This window comes from Pyrgilauda ruficollis, unplaced genomic scaffold (assembly GCF_017590135.1).
Source record: "Pyrgilauda ruficollis isolate IOZ18807 unplaced genomic scaffold, ASM1759013v1 scaffold177, whole genome shotgun sequence".
Lineage (NCBI taxonomy): Eukaryota > Metazoa > Chordata > Aves > Passeriformes > Passeridae > Pyrgilauda > Pyrgilauda ruficollis.
The window spans coordinates 68695-88668 of record NW_024516653.1 but is presented as its reverse complement, the minus strand read 5'-3'; the positions used below and the strand labels follow the sequence as shown (position 1 = coordinate 88668).

The 19974-nt window shown below is 39.0% G+C and overlaps 1 protein-coding gene across 1 annotated transcript in view; it reads right to left on the bottom strand.

Annotated features, from left to right (window-relative positions):
- The window catches only part of FBN2 (fibrillin 2), a 115816-nt gene that overhangs the window by 62682 nt on the left and 33160 nt on the right, over nucleotides 1–19974 (bottom strand). The window contains 9 exon segments of the mRNA XM_041464261.1: nucleotides 1515–1568; nucleotides 2271–2423; nucleotides 7714–7836; nucleotides 8856–8978; nucleotides 9626–9751; nucleotides 10302–10421; nucleotides 16107–16244; nucleotides 17088–17321; nucleotides 18085–18237. Coding sequence (XP_041320195.1) covers nucleotides 1515–1568; nucleotides 2271–2423; nucleotides 7714–7836; nucleotides 8856–8978; nucleotides 9626–9751; nucleotides 10302–10421; nucleotides 16107–16244; nucleotides 17088–17321; nucleotides 18085–18237 — 1224 coding nt within the window.

Here is a 19974-nt window from a genome sequence, read left to right as displayed (position 1 = left end):
AGGCACAGAGAATCCTGTGTTTGCTCTAGAAACCTGAACAAAAGAGGACTTCAGTTGAGACATGAATGATCTTTGTCATGCACTTGGTAGACAGCACAGTTGTTTCAATGTTTTAATGAGAAATTGTATTTTCCATGTGTCCAAAAGGACACATGAACCTCTCCACCAGGCTGCATGCAAATTATTATGGTAGGATGCTGCTTGTACAACAGTATTACTGAATGCTGACATTATTTCTCTGAGATTTAGAGATTCTTCAACAGTCCTTGTATAATTCACTGAAAAGTAAACTGAGAGAATTCAAAAATTCCATGGATTTCACATCACTAATACAAGCTTGCAGCAAGTTAAGCAATGAAGAAAAAAATATGTAGTTACTTACAGTACTGAACAAAACCAGAATTTCTTTTACTTAAGTACTATTTTTAGAAGTTATTTAGGCTATTACTAAACATAATGACGGGAGTTCTTATTCTGTTTCTGCTGCATAGAATAGGAGCTCTAATGCTGACAAGGATAATTATAAAAATACCTAGCAATAAATTTCATGCTCCTATATTCTCCCATTCCTTCTCCAACCCATTTTACTTATCTGGCAGCTGCAGTATGCTTTGCCCCTACTTCAGACTTGGCTCAGACAGTATTTTTTAAAATCTCTGTCTCTGTGGTACTAGGAAAAGGATCTGGAGCTTTACAGTTCCCAATACTAAGTGCAAGTGGTCACTTTCAGGACTTTTTTTCGTAAGGATATGGTTTTTCAGTTAAGCTCCCTTCCAATTTTTAACTCTACAGAGATACAATCTGTCCATGGAAACAATCCATGAGTGAACACTGGGTGTGGAGGGAAAAACTGCTCTGTTACTATCCCAGCTGACTGAAAATCAACTGCAAATGCAAGTGACTCCTGTCAAATGAGAGAGAACTGTTTTACACCTAATCTGAAAAAATCTCTAATCTCAAAAAAAAAAAAAAACAATGTAAAAAAACCCAAAAAACATAGGTCAGAACCCTGAAACAGATTACTTTTTTTTCTTGAGAGGGTCAGGCAAAATCCACTGTTCTGGAGAATTAATTCCAGCTTTATTTCTAGACAATGTTCAAATATGATAGTCTGGGAATTAAAATACTAAAATTAACATATTAAGTTATCTTAATCATCTTGAGTTTTAATCTGGAGTTTTTAACTCCACTCTAGTACGTTATCAAAAAATATAAGTCTGAGGATTTTTTTTTAAACTTTGAATCATTGTCCTGGGGTGACTTTATGATGCTGAATTGTTAAATTGTTAATTAGTTGTTAAAATTTCAATGTAACAACATTTCAATGTTAACAACAAAATGTTGTTCAATAAACAATTTGATCCACTTTTCTTGAAAGAAATTTATCTCCTGAACTGCCTGGGGGAGGAGCTGCTTAAATCTGTTTTCTAGGAAAAAAACACTTCAGAAATTTCCTCCCAAAATTTGCCCTAAACCAGGACAATCATATATATTAAAGAAAATATGCAACATACCTCTTCCATCAACAGTAATGCCTATTCCACTGCTGCACAGGCCATGGAACTCAGCTGCTCAGTTGGGGTGGAGATGTTGGGGAAAAGAAAATGTTATTTGCAGTATTTCATATTCTTTCATTCTAAACTAAACCCACAGGATTTTTTTTTCCAAAGTAATTTTTCTAAAATGTAACTAATGAAATGCCAATGTTCACATGAAATAACCATTTATAGACAGTTAAGGTAAATCTGTAAGACAGCACTCCTCCTGAACTTTCATACCTATATATATATATATACACTCAGGTGATTTTACAGTCTTGACACGACTGTCCTCTCAAATTATTGCTTTTAATCACACTGTCAGTTTTATTTGTTTTTTTCTAAAGTTTTCTGCTGCTTCAGAAAACAATACTAAATAGAAATTCTGTCCTAGATGCATCACCTCAGCTCTGCAGTCAAGAGATTTTTTTTATAATCAATTCCACGGTTTACTTAGAGAATTGATTCTTATAAAATAAAATACAGATTTCTATAAATAATCCAGCTCCTTTAAACTGGATTTACTGCACCAGGAAATTTACAGATTCACTGGAGAATTCTGCTTATTCTCTTGCAAGAATTATTGCTTATAGCAAGCATTTAATTCAGGAACCAAAATTCACCCTGTTCACTTTTCTTTAGGGCATGAAATAAAAATCAACAGAGTGATTTCAACAAGAGTTTTGTTTAAATAATGTTCACTCTACCACTTGAAGAAACACAAAAATTTACCTGAGTTTTTGGCAGGGCAGGGGTGACACGGCTCTCCAAAGCCATAGTCAGGGTTGGCACAGCAGCACTCAGACTTTGTCACAGCACCAGGGAAGGGACGGACACACAGCCCTTTTCGGATGCCCCCATAGCATGTGCTACGCACGTGAGTATCTAAAGGAAAAGGACAAGGGAAGAAGTAATTTCTTCCTTAGGCTGAGAGTGAAATGTATGCATACTATCTCAAAAGCTAAAACTCCTTATTTTTGGTCAACAAAAAGGTCACACTGGCTACATCTGCACTGCCTTAATAATCCTGATGGCCCCAAGGCCAGTTCTCAGCGTGGTTGCCTCCTGGGGCTTTCTCCAGAGCACTTTCAAACCACCTAAACCAGGACTTTGTGACTAAATTCAAAGGCATTCCAAAGGGCCCAGCAAAGATCACCCACACCCCAAAGCAGCTCTTCAAATCCATCAACAAATGTCCCAGTAAGAAACACAGAACAGCCTGGATCAGCATGTGGCGGCTGATTCTTCCCTTTGGAAAGTACCACAGGCATCCCTGACTTCCAAAATGGTTCCTCAGGTAGGATAACTCACCAGCAGCCCAGGGCTGATAATATGGGAATTACCTGCCTCTGGAAGGAGAAGCATGGTCTCCAGCTGTATTCACAAAATCATGAACAGAAATGCAATTTTAGCAGATTATTCTGACCAACCTTTATGTGACACGACCATCTGAACAGGTTTATTCATAAACAGGCACCAGTGCTGGTTTAGCACACCAAAGAGGCACTAAAATCTCGCTGGGAACAGCAATCTAGCAAATTTTACACACAACCAGGCAGTGGGAAAGCAGTGATACAGTCCAGACTATAAGAAACTTCAGGGAGTTTGTGATTAAAAATACAGTCTGGAAGTTAAAGTGCCATGCTTGGGGAGAGGCCTGGAAATGGTGGTCTGGATAAACCACCACTTATCACACAAACTAAACACAGAACACCTGAAAGGTTCTTCAACCCCAAAAATTATGCCAAAAAAAGCAGAAAAATTATACAGGCCAACCATACACCTGTAAGACTCGCCATGTACACACTGCTACATCTTACAGATCTTAACATCTTAAATCTTACAGCTGATTTAATAATATAAATCAATTTGACAGCCTTGACCAGTAACATGCAGGAAGAAGAAACTTCCAAGACATACTCTCAATACCTACCTTCACAGGAATATTACAGGAATATCCTATACTTATCCAAGAACTATGAGAATGTCTCTGAGATTCCTTCTTATGCCTTTCTTTGGGGTTTTATTGTACTTTTCTGGTTTTGGTCTTTCCAAGCTTCAATGCTTTTTCCCATGTTTGCTTATAGGATAGTATTAGAGATCTTTGAACAAGCATGTGACTGGGCAGTTCTTCTAAAAAATGTGTAGCTGAGAACTGAAGGATAAATAGCCTTTATTTTTGACTCCTAAAATTCTACAGACACTGTAGGAGCTGCAGAAGTACTCTTTGTTTCAGGTGTCTTTATGGGCCAGAACAGAACACAGCTTTAATTTATGCTCCTTGTCAGTCCCCCAGTAAAACCACCATGCACTGTGGCCTGGACATGAGCCTGAGTGGATCAGAAACTGAAAGGGGTTTGAGGGAATCCAGACAGCTCCTTGCTTGAAGTATGACCCCAAAACAACAAAGGAAAGTTGCATGAGAAGTTTTACAGTGAATGTTGAATATCCAGGGCCAATCCAAATAAGAACTGGCAATTCCTTATGTGTTCTGTCGGCCCTTTTAGTGTTGTAAGCTGGCTCCTGTATAACAGTACTGCCTGCACATAAATGTTTTCTCTTGCTTTTGGTATCCCATGGAACAGATAGTTCTGGAGCACAGTTACATATGTCCTGGATTTTAGTTTTTTCCTTGCCAAGAATCTAGGTGAAGCCAGTACAACTCTCTTGCACTTGACATCAGGAAAAGATTATGATGCTTGAAAATAGTCGAGGACCTTTGCCCAAGAGATGTCTGTTCATTTACTGTGCAAAATGATTAGTGGCATCACATCCTTTCCCTCCATCTCAGACAAGTCCAGTTGCCACTCTGACAAGTTCTGCCATGAACAAAGGGACTTCAATCACTGCCCTGTCACAGAATGGGAGACTTCTCCCTAGTTATGTGTCAGTGAGGGAATGGAGAAGCAAGTCAAGGGAAGGAAATGGCACCAAGGGAAACTGCAGAGGGACAGGAGACTGGAAAACGTGAAAGAAATACTCTGGAGGAAGGTCTTGAAAGATGTGGATTGTGGGAAGCAGCTGAAGGAAGCTACAGGTGTACTGAGCAACTGCTCTGCACAAGAGAGCCAGAGCTTCAGCATACATCAGTGCTTTTAGAGAAGTGACAGAGAACCTGGGGACAGCTGCAAGCCTAGTTACAGAAAAAGTGTGATGATCTGCACAGTCAGTGATTCACCAAGCCTGTGAAGGATGAAGAACCAAGCTGGCTCTCCCAGAGCAACTGTGTGAACAGGGAGAATTTCCCCCGTGGGCTGTGCTAGAGCAAGAATGACAAGGTAAGGCACTTCCTTGTGGAAGATTCAATTGCTGCAGGCACCTCACAAAGCTCAGGTTCTCCATTCCACAACAGTTCAGAGTCTGCACTTACTGATGAACCTGTGCTGCTCCCCATATTTAGTTTGATTAGCCTTTGGCTACTCATCCCAGAGCACCAAGAATTCATTTTTTGCCCTGGATCAGAGATTAGCATCGCTGCTGCTGTACCTGTGTACCTGTTTATGGGACTCTCCACTCCAAGGCATGGCACTTCTGCATTTAAACTTTTTTAATTTGGCAGTGTAGCTCTTCAACACCTACAAAAAATCATCATCACCACATTTGTGGTCAATATCGGGTGGACCAGTGTTTGACCCACATTTGGGGAAAGTCACTGCACCCATTCAGGAGCCTAAGAAGAACAAATCAGGCTAATGGCAAACACTTATCCATTTGGCTCTACAAAATTACCAGGGTAAAATAAAGCCTAGTTACTGTGTCGTGGATGACTCTGGCTCTGGGCAGTGGTAATTAGAAGTGTCTCAGCAGAGAACAAACAACAATGTGTGAAGCTGGAGCCACAGCTCAGCACAAGTTCTGAGGTGATACACGCTCACACACAGAGCCAGCTGAGGTGTCCAAGCATGGAACTGCAGCTGGAAGTACAGCCAAACCTAAAAAGCCTGCAAATATTAAAATATTGGAAGTTTGGCTCCAAGTATTTATCTAGCTGTTCCATGACTCTGTAACTGTTCCTTTTCCAAGCATTTGTTCCCCTTTGCTGCACCTTTTTCAAGCTTGTGTAACATTTTGTGACTGACTCAGCCATACTTATAAATACTAAGTAAATCAGCATTTCCTTTCTATGTGTACTCCCACCAGCATCAAGGTCATCATTCCGAAGTAAAATAGAGCTCAGAGAAAGAGGGGGCAGCTGGACTGTGGGCTCTTAGATTTTATATTCCTTGCTGGTTACCTAGCAGACTTGTGGTAATGCTCTTACAAGATTTCCAATTTAAGTTATTAATTTTCAAACTACGAATTCCAGCAGCCAGAATGTCTGAAAAGTATTATGTAGGTCATGCAATATATGGAATAGAATAGCCAGACACAGAATTCCTGTAGTTAACACAGCATGTGGATTATATATAAACACACATACACAATTCTGAACAGTGGCCTGGCTTGGAAATTCTATTCTCAAGTCATGTTTGAGGATATTTTGTTATGCAGTATTTGAAATTTGCTATGTTACTTTATGGCTGGAATAATTACATCATCTTTTTTTAATGAATTTTCCAAATAGATCATTATTCTGCTTTATGATTTTTTTTGTCCTAAAAAGGGAACTTCCTGTTGAAAATGTAAGCATTTATGGTAAACCTTAAAGCTGTGTAACACGTAACTTCTAAATAAATGGTGTTCACAGACGATGGCCAACCTGTCAAGCCTTTTGCTGCTAGTACTGTGGCAACATTAGGTAAGTGAAAGCACAGAAAACTGAGTAATGTATTGATTCTTTGCAGCTGTATCACTGACAGGGGTAACGATGAGGCCAACTTGGAACACAAAAAAGGTACTGAACAGCCTGTACTCAAATCTGGTTTTGTTGGTGTGCCACTGAGCAGCGAAATTCCAATATTTAAAACAGTACACCAGGCCTTTTCTCATTGTTTAACTTCTCACTGCTTTTCTCCAAATGTTCAATAAACCAGAAGAAAACAACTCAGCTACCACACAGGAGGGAACACAACTTGCTTTTGTTGGTTCAATCTTCAGTACAGTTTTGCTTACTAGAACATTTAATTTACTTAAAACAACAAAATATGTGTTCCAACTGAGAGACTGAGATGTGTTTTAGCTTTTTTTGAGCCTGTGTTTTTAAGACAGTCTCAGTTTTTATCACACATTTTTTAAAGCTGAAGTGGTAACACAAGGGGCTAGCTTGTGCTGGCACTTGAAACACCTATCCTAGATCTTGTTTTGAAGAATTTTGAACTTTAGCACCATCTGAAATGTTATTTGAAATGAGCTGGTAACAGCAACATGAGGATTTAGTATGTCCCATCCCTTTGCTGTGAGAACCCCCAAGTTCATCACTCCATTGTGATGCTGTCTGTTTTTCCTTTATCTGGAAATATGCTGATAAGACAAAGGCAGATAGAACATCCATGAGTCCATCAGCAAGAACAGTCATTAATGATTAATTACTGATTAATAAATATGATTCTTGTAGAGTCACTAACGTGCCTGATGACAGACACATGCAGGAGCTGGGTAAGGAGAAATTTTGGGGATATAGAATTGATGTTCTGAGACACACAGGGAAAATCCTGTGGATTAAAGCAAGGAACTTTACAAAGTACACACAGTAACATAACTCTCAGAAATCCTTGTCAAATATTTATTCCTCTCCTCCCTCCTAATCAGCAATCAGCACAGAACAAGGGATTGAATACTTCTTGCCCTCCATACTTTTTTAATTCATCAGCTTGAAAATTATCCATTTTTTGGCCCAAGAGCTCCCTGAAGATAAGCTAGATCTCCTAGCAAAGCTCAGTGAAGAATCTCTTAAATTCCAACCAGTACCATTTGAGAGGATAAGAGGCTGATTACATGGAAAAATAGTATTTTTCATCAGACTAGAAAGGGTATGTCTCAAAACCAAAAGGAGATGCCAGGCAGAGTAGGTACTTTAAGCTTATTTATATATGAATAACAGGTAAACAAGAGGTACTGCCTCTCCAATTCCACAAAGGAAATTAAGTTGCTTGTCTTTTAACAATAGGATTATGGGATTGCCACAAACAAGATGTCAACGCTATTCAGAAGGAAATAATTTGATACACTTGGTAATTAATTAACCTGATAATTCCACTTGTTTTTCTGTGAAGAAAAAAGAGTAAATCTGGCTTACCTACACACACACGACCATCAACTCCGACTACCAAGCCAGGTGGGCAATCACACCGAAATGAGCCTTCAGTATTTATGCAATGACCATTCATGCAAATTCCTGTTGTCTGGCATTCATCAATATCTAAGAGGAGGCAAGACACTTCAGCAATCACTCTGTTTTTAAGCCAGATTACAGCTAATAGTTTCAGAACATTATCAATTTACATTATGATAGCAGATAACAACATCTTTGTTTTATTTCTAATAAAAATTTAATCTTGGAATAATCAAAATTCCAGCTGCACAAGCAAAAAAAAAAAATCCCCAAAATAAGCAGAAGAACGTTAGGATTAGAAGTCCTTCACATTCCACATCAAGCGAAATCAATGATAAATTTTCCCCTTTGCACATCCCATTTTTTAATTCTGCTTTGAAGTGTGGCTCAAGAGCACTAGACACCAAATATCCTTATGATGGTTAATTTTGATTTCAAAGAACTTTTAAGTGGTCATCAATTTCTAAGCACAACTGCATGTTATTAAGAAAAGCACAACTAGTAGAAATGGTTCAACTTCAAATCAGAAGACTAACAATTTAGATTATTTACTAGAAGTGGCTTAAGCTCAAACCTACCTCTCTGGGCAGCAACAGGTATCTTCAATTAGTTTGCTGAAACTGAAGCTAAATCAGACTGTATGCTTAAGAAGTTTAATAAAAGTTTTTAGTGATTGCACTTTAAAAAGTTTATAATGCTGTGTGACCCATAAAATGACTCAAGTGCTATGCACTCTGAATTATCAGAATAATGATGTGGAAAATGTGGGTGGGGGGTGGGGCTCATCAATGTAACATCTTTCAAACCTCTTAAATTTACCACACTGCTGCTCACTTTACCATTTCAAAAAGGGCCTGAATATTTTGATACATTTACAATGCTCCAAGATTTTTCAGAAGATTATTTACTGATTGTTGTGGCTTTCCTAACACTATTAAACACTTTTTCAGTAAATTAAGGATCTGTTTCCAGGCAGCCAAAGAAATCTGCTTTAGTGAGCAGCAAGTTGTTATATGGCATTGAATCAATACTAGATTGCCATTCTTGCAGGGATGAACAGACAGGAAAAGCCATTTTCAATCAATAACCCCCCAAATTTTACATACCAGTACAGTAACGTCCATCTGGAGCCAGAACAAATCCTGGTTTACAGATGCATTTAAAACTCCCATCCTCATTTATGCACATCCCATTCAAGCACATGTTTGTGGTGGCACACTCATCATGGTCTACAAAACATTGCAAAGAAAACTGCTTTTAGTTTCTCACCCTCCAGAAGACAACACAGTGAAAATAGCCAGGACTGGTGTGTCATCTTCCTTCACTTGAAGATTCATTTCTGATCATAACTCTGATAAAGTATCTCAAAGAGTTTTCACTCCATAGAAAATGCAGCAATTTTTTTTTTCATGTTGTGATCAGTTGCTTTGCATATTTCAGCAGGCTGTGCATGAAAGGACAGGGTGTGTCTTTCTTTCATACATAAAAATAAATAAATAAAGGATAAAAAGCTTCCATCGCCTGAGAGAATTAAGCTTGTTTATCTAGCAAGGTTTTTTCTTGACACCGTGCAGCCAAATTTAAAAACAGGTATTTTCTTCACCAATGCTGATTTATGGATCATTTGCTGTGAAGCTTTATGGAAAAACATTATTCTTAGGACTCTTGAGGAGAGGTGCAGCTTCAAAAACAAAAATTACCTCAAATTTTCTTTGAGATCATATGTACATAGTACAATAACTATTTGAATGAAGGGGTCTCTAAGTTCACAGTATTTCAAAAAAGGTAATCTTCAATCATCCTCACCAGTAGTATGAAGCACAATTTCTAGAACCACCAAGCTAATGCCTGCCCCATTCTTTACAAGGGTCCTTACCCACACAGTTTTTTCCATTTGTAGTCAGTTCAAACCCAGCATTGCAAATGCACTGGAAGCTTCCCTCAGTGTTCACACACCGCCCATTTTTGCAAAGAACACCATTCTGAACACACTCATCGATATCTAAGGGGAAGAAAAAACAAACCAAGCCAAACAAACTAAACCCTACACAAATGCAGAACTATGGTAAGATAAAAATGCATTTGGAGACAATTATTGCTTTGAAAAACACTGGCATGTCACTTAAGTATTACTTAGAAAAGTTCAAAAGTAAGGTAAGAATTTAGACTCCTTGCATCAGGGAAGAATAGTATTTTTACAGACATGTACAGCAAATGCTGCACTTTGTGATGCTTTGCAATTTCTTCATGAATACTTTAAAAAACCTACTCACACTTTCATCTGCATTTATACACAAAATAGCACCTGTCATTAATTTTTTTTTTTTTAGAACTCCTGTCAGGGAAATTCCCCAGACAGATATTCCAGAATAATGGATAAATATTAAAAGACAACAACAAAACAAATGAAGTGGCAGCCCAGATCTAGAACACCAACTGACTTAACACTGGGATTTATTGAAATTGCTCTCCTATCTCTCAAGTTCAAATGGAGTCTGATGCGAGGGGTCAGAACATCTGCAATGCCAGCAGAAATGGAGCAGTTTTCTTACCAATGCAGGCTTGCTTGGTAGGAGTTCTCTGGAAACCTGCGTGGCACTTGCAGTAATAGGAACCAGGTGTGTTGACACAGTCCCCATTGGAGCAGGGGTTTGATGTGCACTCATCAACATCTGCTGGCAGCACAGAGAAGCATTAGTGACTTCACAAAGTCTACCTTTTTTTTTTTTTTTCCCACAAGTCTGGAAGCTTCTGAGTGAAAAAGATGGCAACTAGCAGCCAAATGCTAAATACTAAAGCCTGTTCTTGGTGCAAAAGTCACTGCTTTGCCAGGAACACAGGGCTGTTCTTGGTTCAGCTAGGCAGGCATTTGTAACAAGTGAAGTGGCACTGCTTCATTTATAAGCATCTTGAGGGCCAACAGAAAAAGAACCTTCTTGAGGATTTTGAAACCTGATGGTTGCCTTAATGGTTGATTTAATATAACCCAGTTTCATTTAACTCAATGGCTATTTACGTTCCTTCACAAGAAAAAACAATACTAACCAAAACTGGCACTTCAAAATGAGAGCAAACCATGGCATCCAAAAACTACCCCGATTATATTACAGGTTTGCTGTAAAAAACTGAGGAGGGTCTGCACACCAGCAGCAGGGATTCTTAATGAGACCACAGTCTGTGCACCACTTCTCAATTATTTATGCCCCACTGCACCCTCAGCCCCAGTCTTTGCACTGAATAATGCCAGGTTTAACCTAACTCTTTTCCATAATGTACCTTACTCTGCTTTCCAAGAGTTTTGGGTATTTGGGGGCAACCAAACACATTTTAACCAACTGAAATGTCAGCTAACTGCTCAGAAATAACTCTTATTTGACACGGGGCTCTGAAAACTTCAACAGTTCTTTTCAAGAACCCTTTCCCAAATTTGATATCCAGTAGTTACCAGTGAGTCAGAGGAGTCTTTGGTCACAACAGCTATTCCCAGATCTAAAATAACATCAATTTTTCTCCCCATTACATTTTTGTAAACCCTCCAGGACTCTTGCCCACTGTAATCCAGGGAGCAGAGCGTGTGTATCCCACTGGTCTGGCAGGGCAGGACTGCTGGATCAGTCCCCCTGCAGCACCTAAAGTAAGACCTAAGCAGCTACTCTCGGTCAGAGCTCAATTTACAGGTGACAAATGGAACCCTTGACGAAATCCCCCATTTCTTTATTAGCATCTTTTGCTAATTTGACTTTTTTCTCCAGCTAGGCCCTTCATTTTATTTACAATGTACTTCTTATTTCTTATCTCTTCATTTAGGCAGGCTTTTAACACCACAAAGGCAGTGGTGATTTGCAGGAGTTTCTGGCATCTGGCTGAAAGCTGCCGTAAGAAACTCTGAAGCTGATCAGTTCCTAACAATGATGATTCTCCCATGCCTTCTGCAGTGCGTGCTTCCAGAAATACCAGGAAACCCCCGGAGCAATTTTCATGATCATTTCCACTCACTCCTTATCAAATCTGGTTCTAGAACTTAGCTCATTACATCTTGAGAATACTGGGATGTGACAAGAAATTGAAATAATAAGAATATTTATGTCTACTTTCTAGAAGTTTCTGTTCCACAAATAACTTCTGAAATCACTATAAAAGATGGCAAAAGGTTAGCTTTGTTCTAATTTAATAATAAATAAGACCCCATATTTAACAGGAATTACTGTGTTAACGAACACAAAGTTTAAACCAAGAGCATCACTGTACAAAAAGAGATCTCTGCACAAGATCTCACTGATAAAATGACCTGGTTTACAGCACTCTTGGTGACCAGGTACAATCTGTGTAAACAGTTAAATGAATAAAGGAAAAGCAAATGGAAGAATCAAATACCTCCACACAAAATTAATTAGCTCATTCACATTTGCACACCCACTGATCCCACCACCACTGCAGTAAAACCACAGGAATTGAGACAAGATGAAGAAAAGAGGAATTAGGGGTGTTAAATACAGAGGTAACTGAATTTTCACATGCCAGTCTTGTGTCACTGTAGTGGTCCCTCCCTCATGTTTCTCTGGCATGCCTGGATGTTGGGATGCTCTTTGTCAGGAGTGGGGTGATTTTTCACCAGAGGTGATTTTTCCTCAGTGCTCAGCTGATATGGAAAGGGGTCAAGGATTGAACATCACCCCTTCAAAACCAAGTCCTCAGCTACCAACAGAACATCAAACTCTGAATCACATCCTGACAATATTTTTTTTGTCAAGTGCCCTAATTCAAATGGATTTACTGTATTTATACCTTGCTTTATTATAACAGAGCACAGAGGGAACTTATAAATACTTGATACAGCACTCATCTGTTTTGTTTAGTTTTCCTGCAGACAATGACAACTGGGACCTTCTCTATTGCAGGCTTCAACTTGCTTGCAAAAAAGCCCATGCTCATACCAGAAAGGATCTGTCTATAAGTTTATATACTCTTCAGCAGGAATGCAGTTTCCCTATGAAACAGTTGACTTAAGCTTAGAAAATCCTTCCAAAGCCATGTGCATCCTTCATGCACATGACATGCACATGAAATATGCATCTCAAGATGGTCTTATTTTTATAAGCTCTTGATAACCGAGGGAAATGGCAAATGTATGTTAATAGAAAGGAGGTTTGGCTTTGAGTTTGCTTTGAAAGCATGCATATTCCAGCAGTACAAACAGGAAACATTTAAGACAGAGATATTTAACCCATTTATTCTGTCTCCCAGCATACCCCCTTCAAGGTCAAATTTTGTCTTTCAGCACTTGCCTCACACACATCTCCACTTTTCAGTTTTTCATCACTAACTATTGCCAGAATTCTCTCAGGCACAGTAAGAAACTTCCAAAATCCCCTTAAAAGACTTACTGGAGTCTGGAGACAAATTGTAACATTTTAAATAGGCCTATTTGTATTGACAAGACAACTAAAATTTAACACAGCACACCTACAGGTTTTCTCCCACTTTTTTAGAAGTGTCTACAATTTTATCCAGAGTTTTTATAAACAGAAATTAATAAGGAAAGGTAATAAAATTAAAGCTATTTTGGAGAAAAGGACTGACCATTCAGAGTCAGACCACTTAGGACACACATGGTCCTTGGCCATGTTCTGTTGTGAAGAACAGCATAATGCAAGTTTAGGTCAGAGAAAAACAAGTCACACCATTGTTGTTTGGTTTGGCAGGATTAATCTTAAAACAGGACTTTCCTTTACCTCTACAGAAAAATACAAAACCATTTCTGGATTTAATTTATTGCTTTGGGAGCAAGCAGACAGAGAAGTAGAGAAAGAGTGTTCATTTATGTGCCATTAACCCTATTACCAATGCCCCAAGAGTGTTCTGTCAGTAATAAGATAAATATTCAAATTATAATATAGAAATCTACTATAATCCATTTATATATAAATTAGAATATATATCCTGTCTATATTTCCAAGAAACTTTCTGTGTAGTTTGCAGCAACTACGGTTCACAAATCTCAGATTCAGGGGGGAACTTAAGATACCTTGGCTACTGCTTTTTAATACAATTAGAAAATAACAGTGAAACAAGCTGTGTGATTTATAGAGTTCACAGGGTTATACTTCACAGAGTTCACTCTCTTATAAAACATCTCAATTCAAGCAGCTACTGAAAAGGCAAAGCACTGCAGAGCTGAAATTAGTAATGACTGATTTATTTCATGCAAGAAAAAATGGGTAAAATGACACCTAAACTTTTTTGAAGCCATTTTGGGGGTCTCTTCCCATGCTTTCCATGTGGGACAGCACTGTAGCTGGCACTGCACCTTCAGCTTTTGTTAAACCAATTGAAATTTTTGTTTTGATCCCAGTGCATCCAAAATTGCCTCTGCTTCCAGTCTACTCTTCCATGCTGAAGTAAGCATTGCAAAGTCAAGATTAAGCTCCTTAAGTGAAGACAAGTTTTTTACTGGACACATACCTGTAAGCTAGATAATTAACCAGGTAATTTTTTTTTTCTCCCCAGTGCATCTATCAACCCAATCTCACCGTTTTCGGGCACTGGGACCCCAAACTGAAAATTAGGTACAACTTCAGTATTATCACAAGCCTGGAGTAGAAGGGGAGCTGCCAAGCAAGTGCCCGGCAGGGTGACCCCACAGAAGAGTCAGGGACAGAATGACAGCCACATGATCAAGAACACATTGTATTTTTCTGTCCCAGCACTCAGATACGTAAAGCTGATGGGCCTTTCAAAGCACAGATTATTGCCATGTTCCAGTGACACCTGAAAAACTAAAAAATTTAAGTTCATATAGCTCTACTTGCTACAACCCATGTGCTTCAGATGTTATTTTCAGCTTGACCCCCGAGTAAAAAAAATATGAATACACGATGTAGTAAGATTTCAAAAAGATCAAATAGTCCAAGACACCAGTAGTCCTGGAGTGTCAAGGCACACACAAACTTAAAAATATTATTGATTTCAGTGATGCAAAATCTAGTGCTGCAACAAATGAGCCAGGGCTCTCCATACTCCTTTCATAAAGAACTGCCATGCAAGACAAACATCACAAAACTCCTACTCCCCTCTCCCAATGTGATTATGGCTCCTGAGACCCAAGGATGCAGCAAGAGATTAAGCCCTTTGAACTTCCCAGTTAGAGATCAGAGGTGCAGAAAACTCTCGCCCAAATAAAAAAGCTAAAAAAATTCAGGCTTGCTGTATCATAAAGGACAGCTTGGAAGAAGAACTGTATCAATCTCCAAGTACAAAAAAGTGAAATTAAGAAGGTACTGAACTGCTTTCCTTGTTTAGTGAGGAAAAGATGAGAAATAACAAAAGCTCAATCTTTTTGCAAATGCAGTGTTTAAATTAGATTAGATGTTCTGAAAACCTTCTAGATATTTAACTAAACAGTGCAGCTGCTTGGGGAAGTGGTGGAATCCCTGTTAACTGAGTTTTCTTAAAATGAGAGTGTACAGTGGCCAGGAATGGTGCAGGTACAACCAAGCTCTCTGCTGCAAGAGCACAGCTGAACTAAGAGGGGACCTGCAATCCACAGACACATTAGAAATTGATTCTCAACCCACACTTCCTGTGAGGAAAACCTATTGCTAAAAAGCTCTTGATTGATATTTTTCATTCACAGATCTCAATCCCCTTACAAAGACTCAGTAAACAAGGGCTCAATCCAAAATAAAACCAGAACTTTTTATTTAGGATCATATACGTTAATCAATGTATCTTGCATAGGGGGTTCCTCTCCACACAACCACCCCAGAAGAACCTTCAAATCTTGTATTTTCTCTGAAATAACTGATGAGTTGTTGACAATGCAAGAGTGAAGTCCACAGGAACTGAATAAAAGTACAAGATCCCAAATTCAATTCTTGTTATATAAAGTTAACATTCTATATTTTCAACCAAAATACAAATTTAACCAGAAGTTAATTAACGCAATTTAAAAATTATTTTATATCTTTCAAATTGCCATTGATCCTTATGAGGAGGCAAAACATAAATTCCACCCTTCGTCATCGTGATCATAACAAACTACATCACAAAAGTTGAGCTTTGTGAGCCTAACAAAAGAGAAAATGAAGCAGAACTTACTTTGCTGTGACAAAATGCTCAATAGCCTTTAAGTACAGGAGTAGGAATACTCAATACCAGTATTTGCAATTCAAGATTTTTTTTTTCTTGGTAAGAAAACAGACAGCTCTCATAGAAAATTGAAATTATTCTTGTGAAACTAATACCATGGTCTTTGCACTCTCTCTGAAGAGCAGAATCATTAAAATTTCTTTTTCTAAAAAAGCCCAGGTTTTAAGCTGAAGAATATTAAAATAATGGATTTTGAAACGTTCACTCACCAATACAATCTCCATTTGCATCCTGCTTATATCCCATGTTGCATTCACATCTGTAACTAGAGGGAGTTGGTATGCAACGTCCATTCAAACAAAGGTTGGGATGGTGCTTGCAGTTGTCTATTGTCTGATTGAGTATTGCTAACATAAAAAAATCAGAATGAGAGACAAATATTCAGATTTTTAAATGGGACTAAATATGAATATTATACTTGGCTTCAGAAAGGATGTTGTGAGATGCACAAACACATTAAAAAAACCTTTTTCAAAGCACTATCCGTTGTCCTGACAGTAAACTAGAAACAACAAACAGCTCCTGGAAATAAAAAAAAAACGCATTAGAAAAACATTCTTAAGTATGATTTACCATTTATGTCTGTATCCTGATGAGCCTGTCAGTGAACTCATGGATAAATCACAATTTGTGTGAAAGTCAAAGCAAATTTCTGGTGTACCTGTCTTAATAATACTTCTTGCATTTTATGATCTCTATGGTTGTGATGCCAGGGGTGTGTTTACACATGTCATGAGCAATGTTTATATCCGTGACACTTCTGCCAGAAAATTATTCACTGTGGGCTTTCAGCCAAGGCAGTGTTTCTGCAGAGTAAGTAGGTTTTACAGTTGGAGGAGAAAATACAGAAGACAATTTATTTTAAACCCCAGTAGTTTTTGGAAAACACCTAGAAATCTGTAGTTCTGTAGTTTTATTAGTGCTGACAAAGACATCTCAACAGGGACAACACAGGCTCAGGGACTCTGTAACTGAAGTCATGCAAAACCCTCTTCCTACATCAGGAAGGGCTCCTGAGCTTCCTGATGTGTCAGCTGAGGTGTTTAAAACATGCTTGAATGGCAAAACCATTTTTAAGTGTTAAGAACACCGTACCATACCCAGACTGAGCAATAAAAATACAGGAAAAACAGAAGGAATAGTGAAAAAAAAAAAAAAAAAGTGAAACAAGTCAGAACGCAAGCACTTACTCAGCCCTGTAATGATTGGGCCACTTCCAGCGGGGTTATGACCACCAGCTCCTGCCCCTGCTCCGCCCGCAGCTGGGGAGAATCCGTTGCTTCCTGGGATGGGGATGAACCCTGCTCCTCTTGGTCCGAATCCATTTCCATTGCCGCCGGGATGGAACCCATTCCCTCCTGCACCGCCGCGCCGGGAGCCGCCTCGGGCAGGGGCTCCGTCCAGGCACAGCCTGCGGTGGTCATCTGCCAGACAGGGGGGACAGAGCAGCACAGAGCAGGTCAGCCTCTCACAGCCAGCTCAAAAGGAAGGCACAGCTCTCCCTGTGTGCTACAAAAACCGGGATGGCAACTCCTCCTCTCCGCGTTGTCGCGTCTTCCCCCTGCCACTCTGAATCGCCCTTGGTTGTGGCAGGCGTTGCTTGAGGAAATAATAAAAAGGAATGCTGTAATTTAAGAGTATTTGCTCAACTGTTTGTTGAAACTGTCTTCTTGATGTGTTGACAGCAGCACTGTAACTCACTGGTTTCTCAGAGGTGTTGATAAAGAAAATACCTTTCATCAGGGATGCGCACTATTCCTCTCTGAGCAGAACTGAAAGAATAATTTAAAATTGGTGCACTGCAGTTCAAAGTAACCCAAAATGCAATGGAACAAGAGAGCAGCTCTTCCTTTAAATCAAAATTAACTATGGACCCTAAGAGTCATTTCCTCTTCAAGCCTGACCACAGAATCTTTCCCATTTCCCAAAAACTATTTCCAAAGCCAACAAAAGGACATTAAAAAACCAAGTGCCAAACAACCATGGATCAAAAATAAAAACGGTTAACAGATGGCAATATCAGCATTAAAACCACAGAAATTAATAACAGTGCAATCCATGACCTCAGTTTTTTTTCTGTTTAGCCTACATTTTAAAGCAGTTTAAAACACTCCAGTGACCTCCACCCAAAGCAGAACCGACAGCAAGAAGGAGAAAATAAACCAGCCAAACCAAGAGGGCACTCACCAGATCCTCTGACAGGACACACCTCGGGGACAGAGCCAGTGGCCCAGCAGTGGCCAGGCTCACAGCAGCACTGCCTTCTGGTGAACCTCCCGGGCAGCTCCTGGGCACAGCGGCCGCCGGCAGAGCTGGAGAAGCAGCTGCCTGCTCTCTGATCTGGCAGTCCAGTTAAAGACAAAAACCAAAAATGGTGACATCGATGCTGTTTTGGTTTTACCCTTCTTTCTTTTATACATTCTCTGTATCCTTCATACATACACTTGTGGCTTTGTAGCCTCGTATTGTAGCTTAGTTTCAACATTTTCCTCAGCAGAAAGACAAAAATTCCAGGATCCCTGTGCTGTCTTGGTTTTCCTTAGAAACCAAGGCTGAAACCAGCTTTCCAAGACAGACTTTTGCAAACAGGGTCTGGATCTCATCCTAAGGAGGGAGAATCCAGAAGGTGCTGGGACTGGGAGAATTACCTCACCAGGCACGTTCCTGATGGGGGGGCTCTTGTCAGATATGCTAATTTGCAGAATCTATAAAAATTGTACATGTGTGACATGGCACATCTTCAGCCTTTTCTACCTGATGAATTTGTGCACTTGAGGACACCATATAAAGGTGCCCATTTTAACATCCTAATTGTGTCTGACTCATATTTGTAGGGCCAGAGAAAAAGGCATCAACATGAGGTCTCAAAGCTACCTTCCCCTGTTCATCTGAGGTAAGGATGAAAATGCTTTACAAATTGTATTAAAAAACCAACACCAACCAAACAAAAACTCCCACAACATCCAAACTGCACCCAATTATTCTCTGACCCACGTATTCCACACTGGATTTACTGCAGGATCACACAGGTGCAGCGGCATCAGCTTTGCATTAATCCACCATGCAATCCTAAAGTCTGCTCAATCCAACAAAGAAATATTCATGACGTGAAAAACTCAAAACAATACAAACAAAAACTAGATATATTTGTATATATATAAAAACCTTATTATGGCAAAATCCAAGATACTTCATGTAGCAACAGCAACATCAATACATTCATTAAATTTTTTTTTTTTTCCTCAGCTTAGATGTACCTAACTGGAAAAATGCTATTCAGCCTGCTCTGCTCAGTTGACTGAAAGTACAACAGAATATTTAGTAATGCCATGTGAAAACTACTCTCCTTCAAGGGCAGATGATCTTTTATTGTCAGATTAGAGAAGTGATTTTTCTGCAGGACTCAGGTTTTGGGAGCTTTTTTTTGCCTTTAAAAATCAAATTGTAAAACATGAGAAAAACCACAGAAATTTTGATCATATTGGAAATCATAGGTTTTCAGTATTCCTGAGGCTAGCCACAATGTATTTGAAGTTGGCACTCCTCAGATTAACCTGAATAACAGAAGGTGGCTATACTCTTAAAAAAAATTATTAATTTTAAATCACTTGCAGGTCATGTGCTGCTACTTGCTTACATCATTTATCTGCAAGTCAGAAACCCCTTCAGAATTCCTATCCCTTCCCCTATACGAGAACAAAGATCTTTGAGATATCTGAAATAAGAAGAACCACAAGAGATTTAGAAAATACATTACTGTTAGCAATTGTTAAGGTTTTTTACACATGGTATGCAGTGTTTATAGCTAATTGGTCAGAATGGTTTAAATCACATATTTGACACATGCACCTATATATAAGAAATCAACATGTGGAAATAAGCAAAATGGGTTTTTATAATGTAGGGATACCTATTAAATAAAATGTCCTGTAAAAGGTGAAATCTAATGAAATCCAACACTTGGTTTGCTTCATTATCTGTTTCTGACAAATCAGTGGCACATCAGCATATGCTGCTTAATGCCTTTTGAGCTTATTTTTGTGCCTTATGTTGACCACTAAAGGTTAATTAACCTGT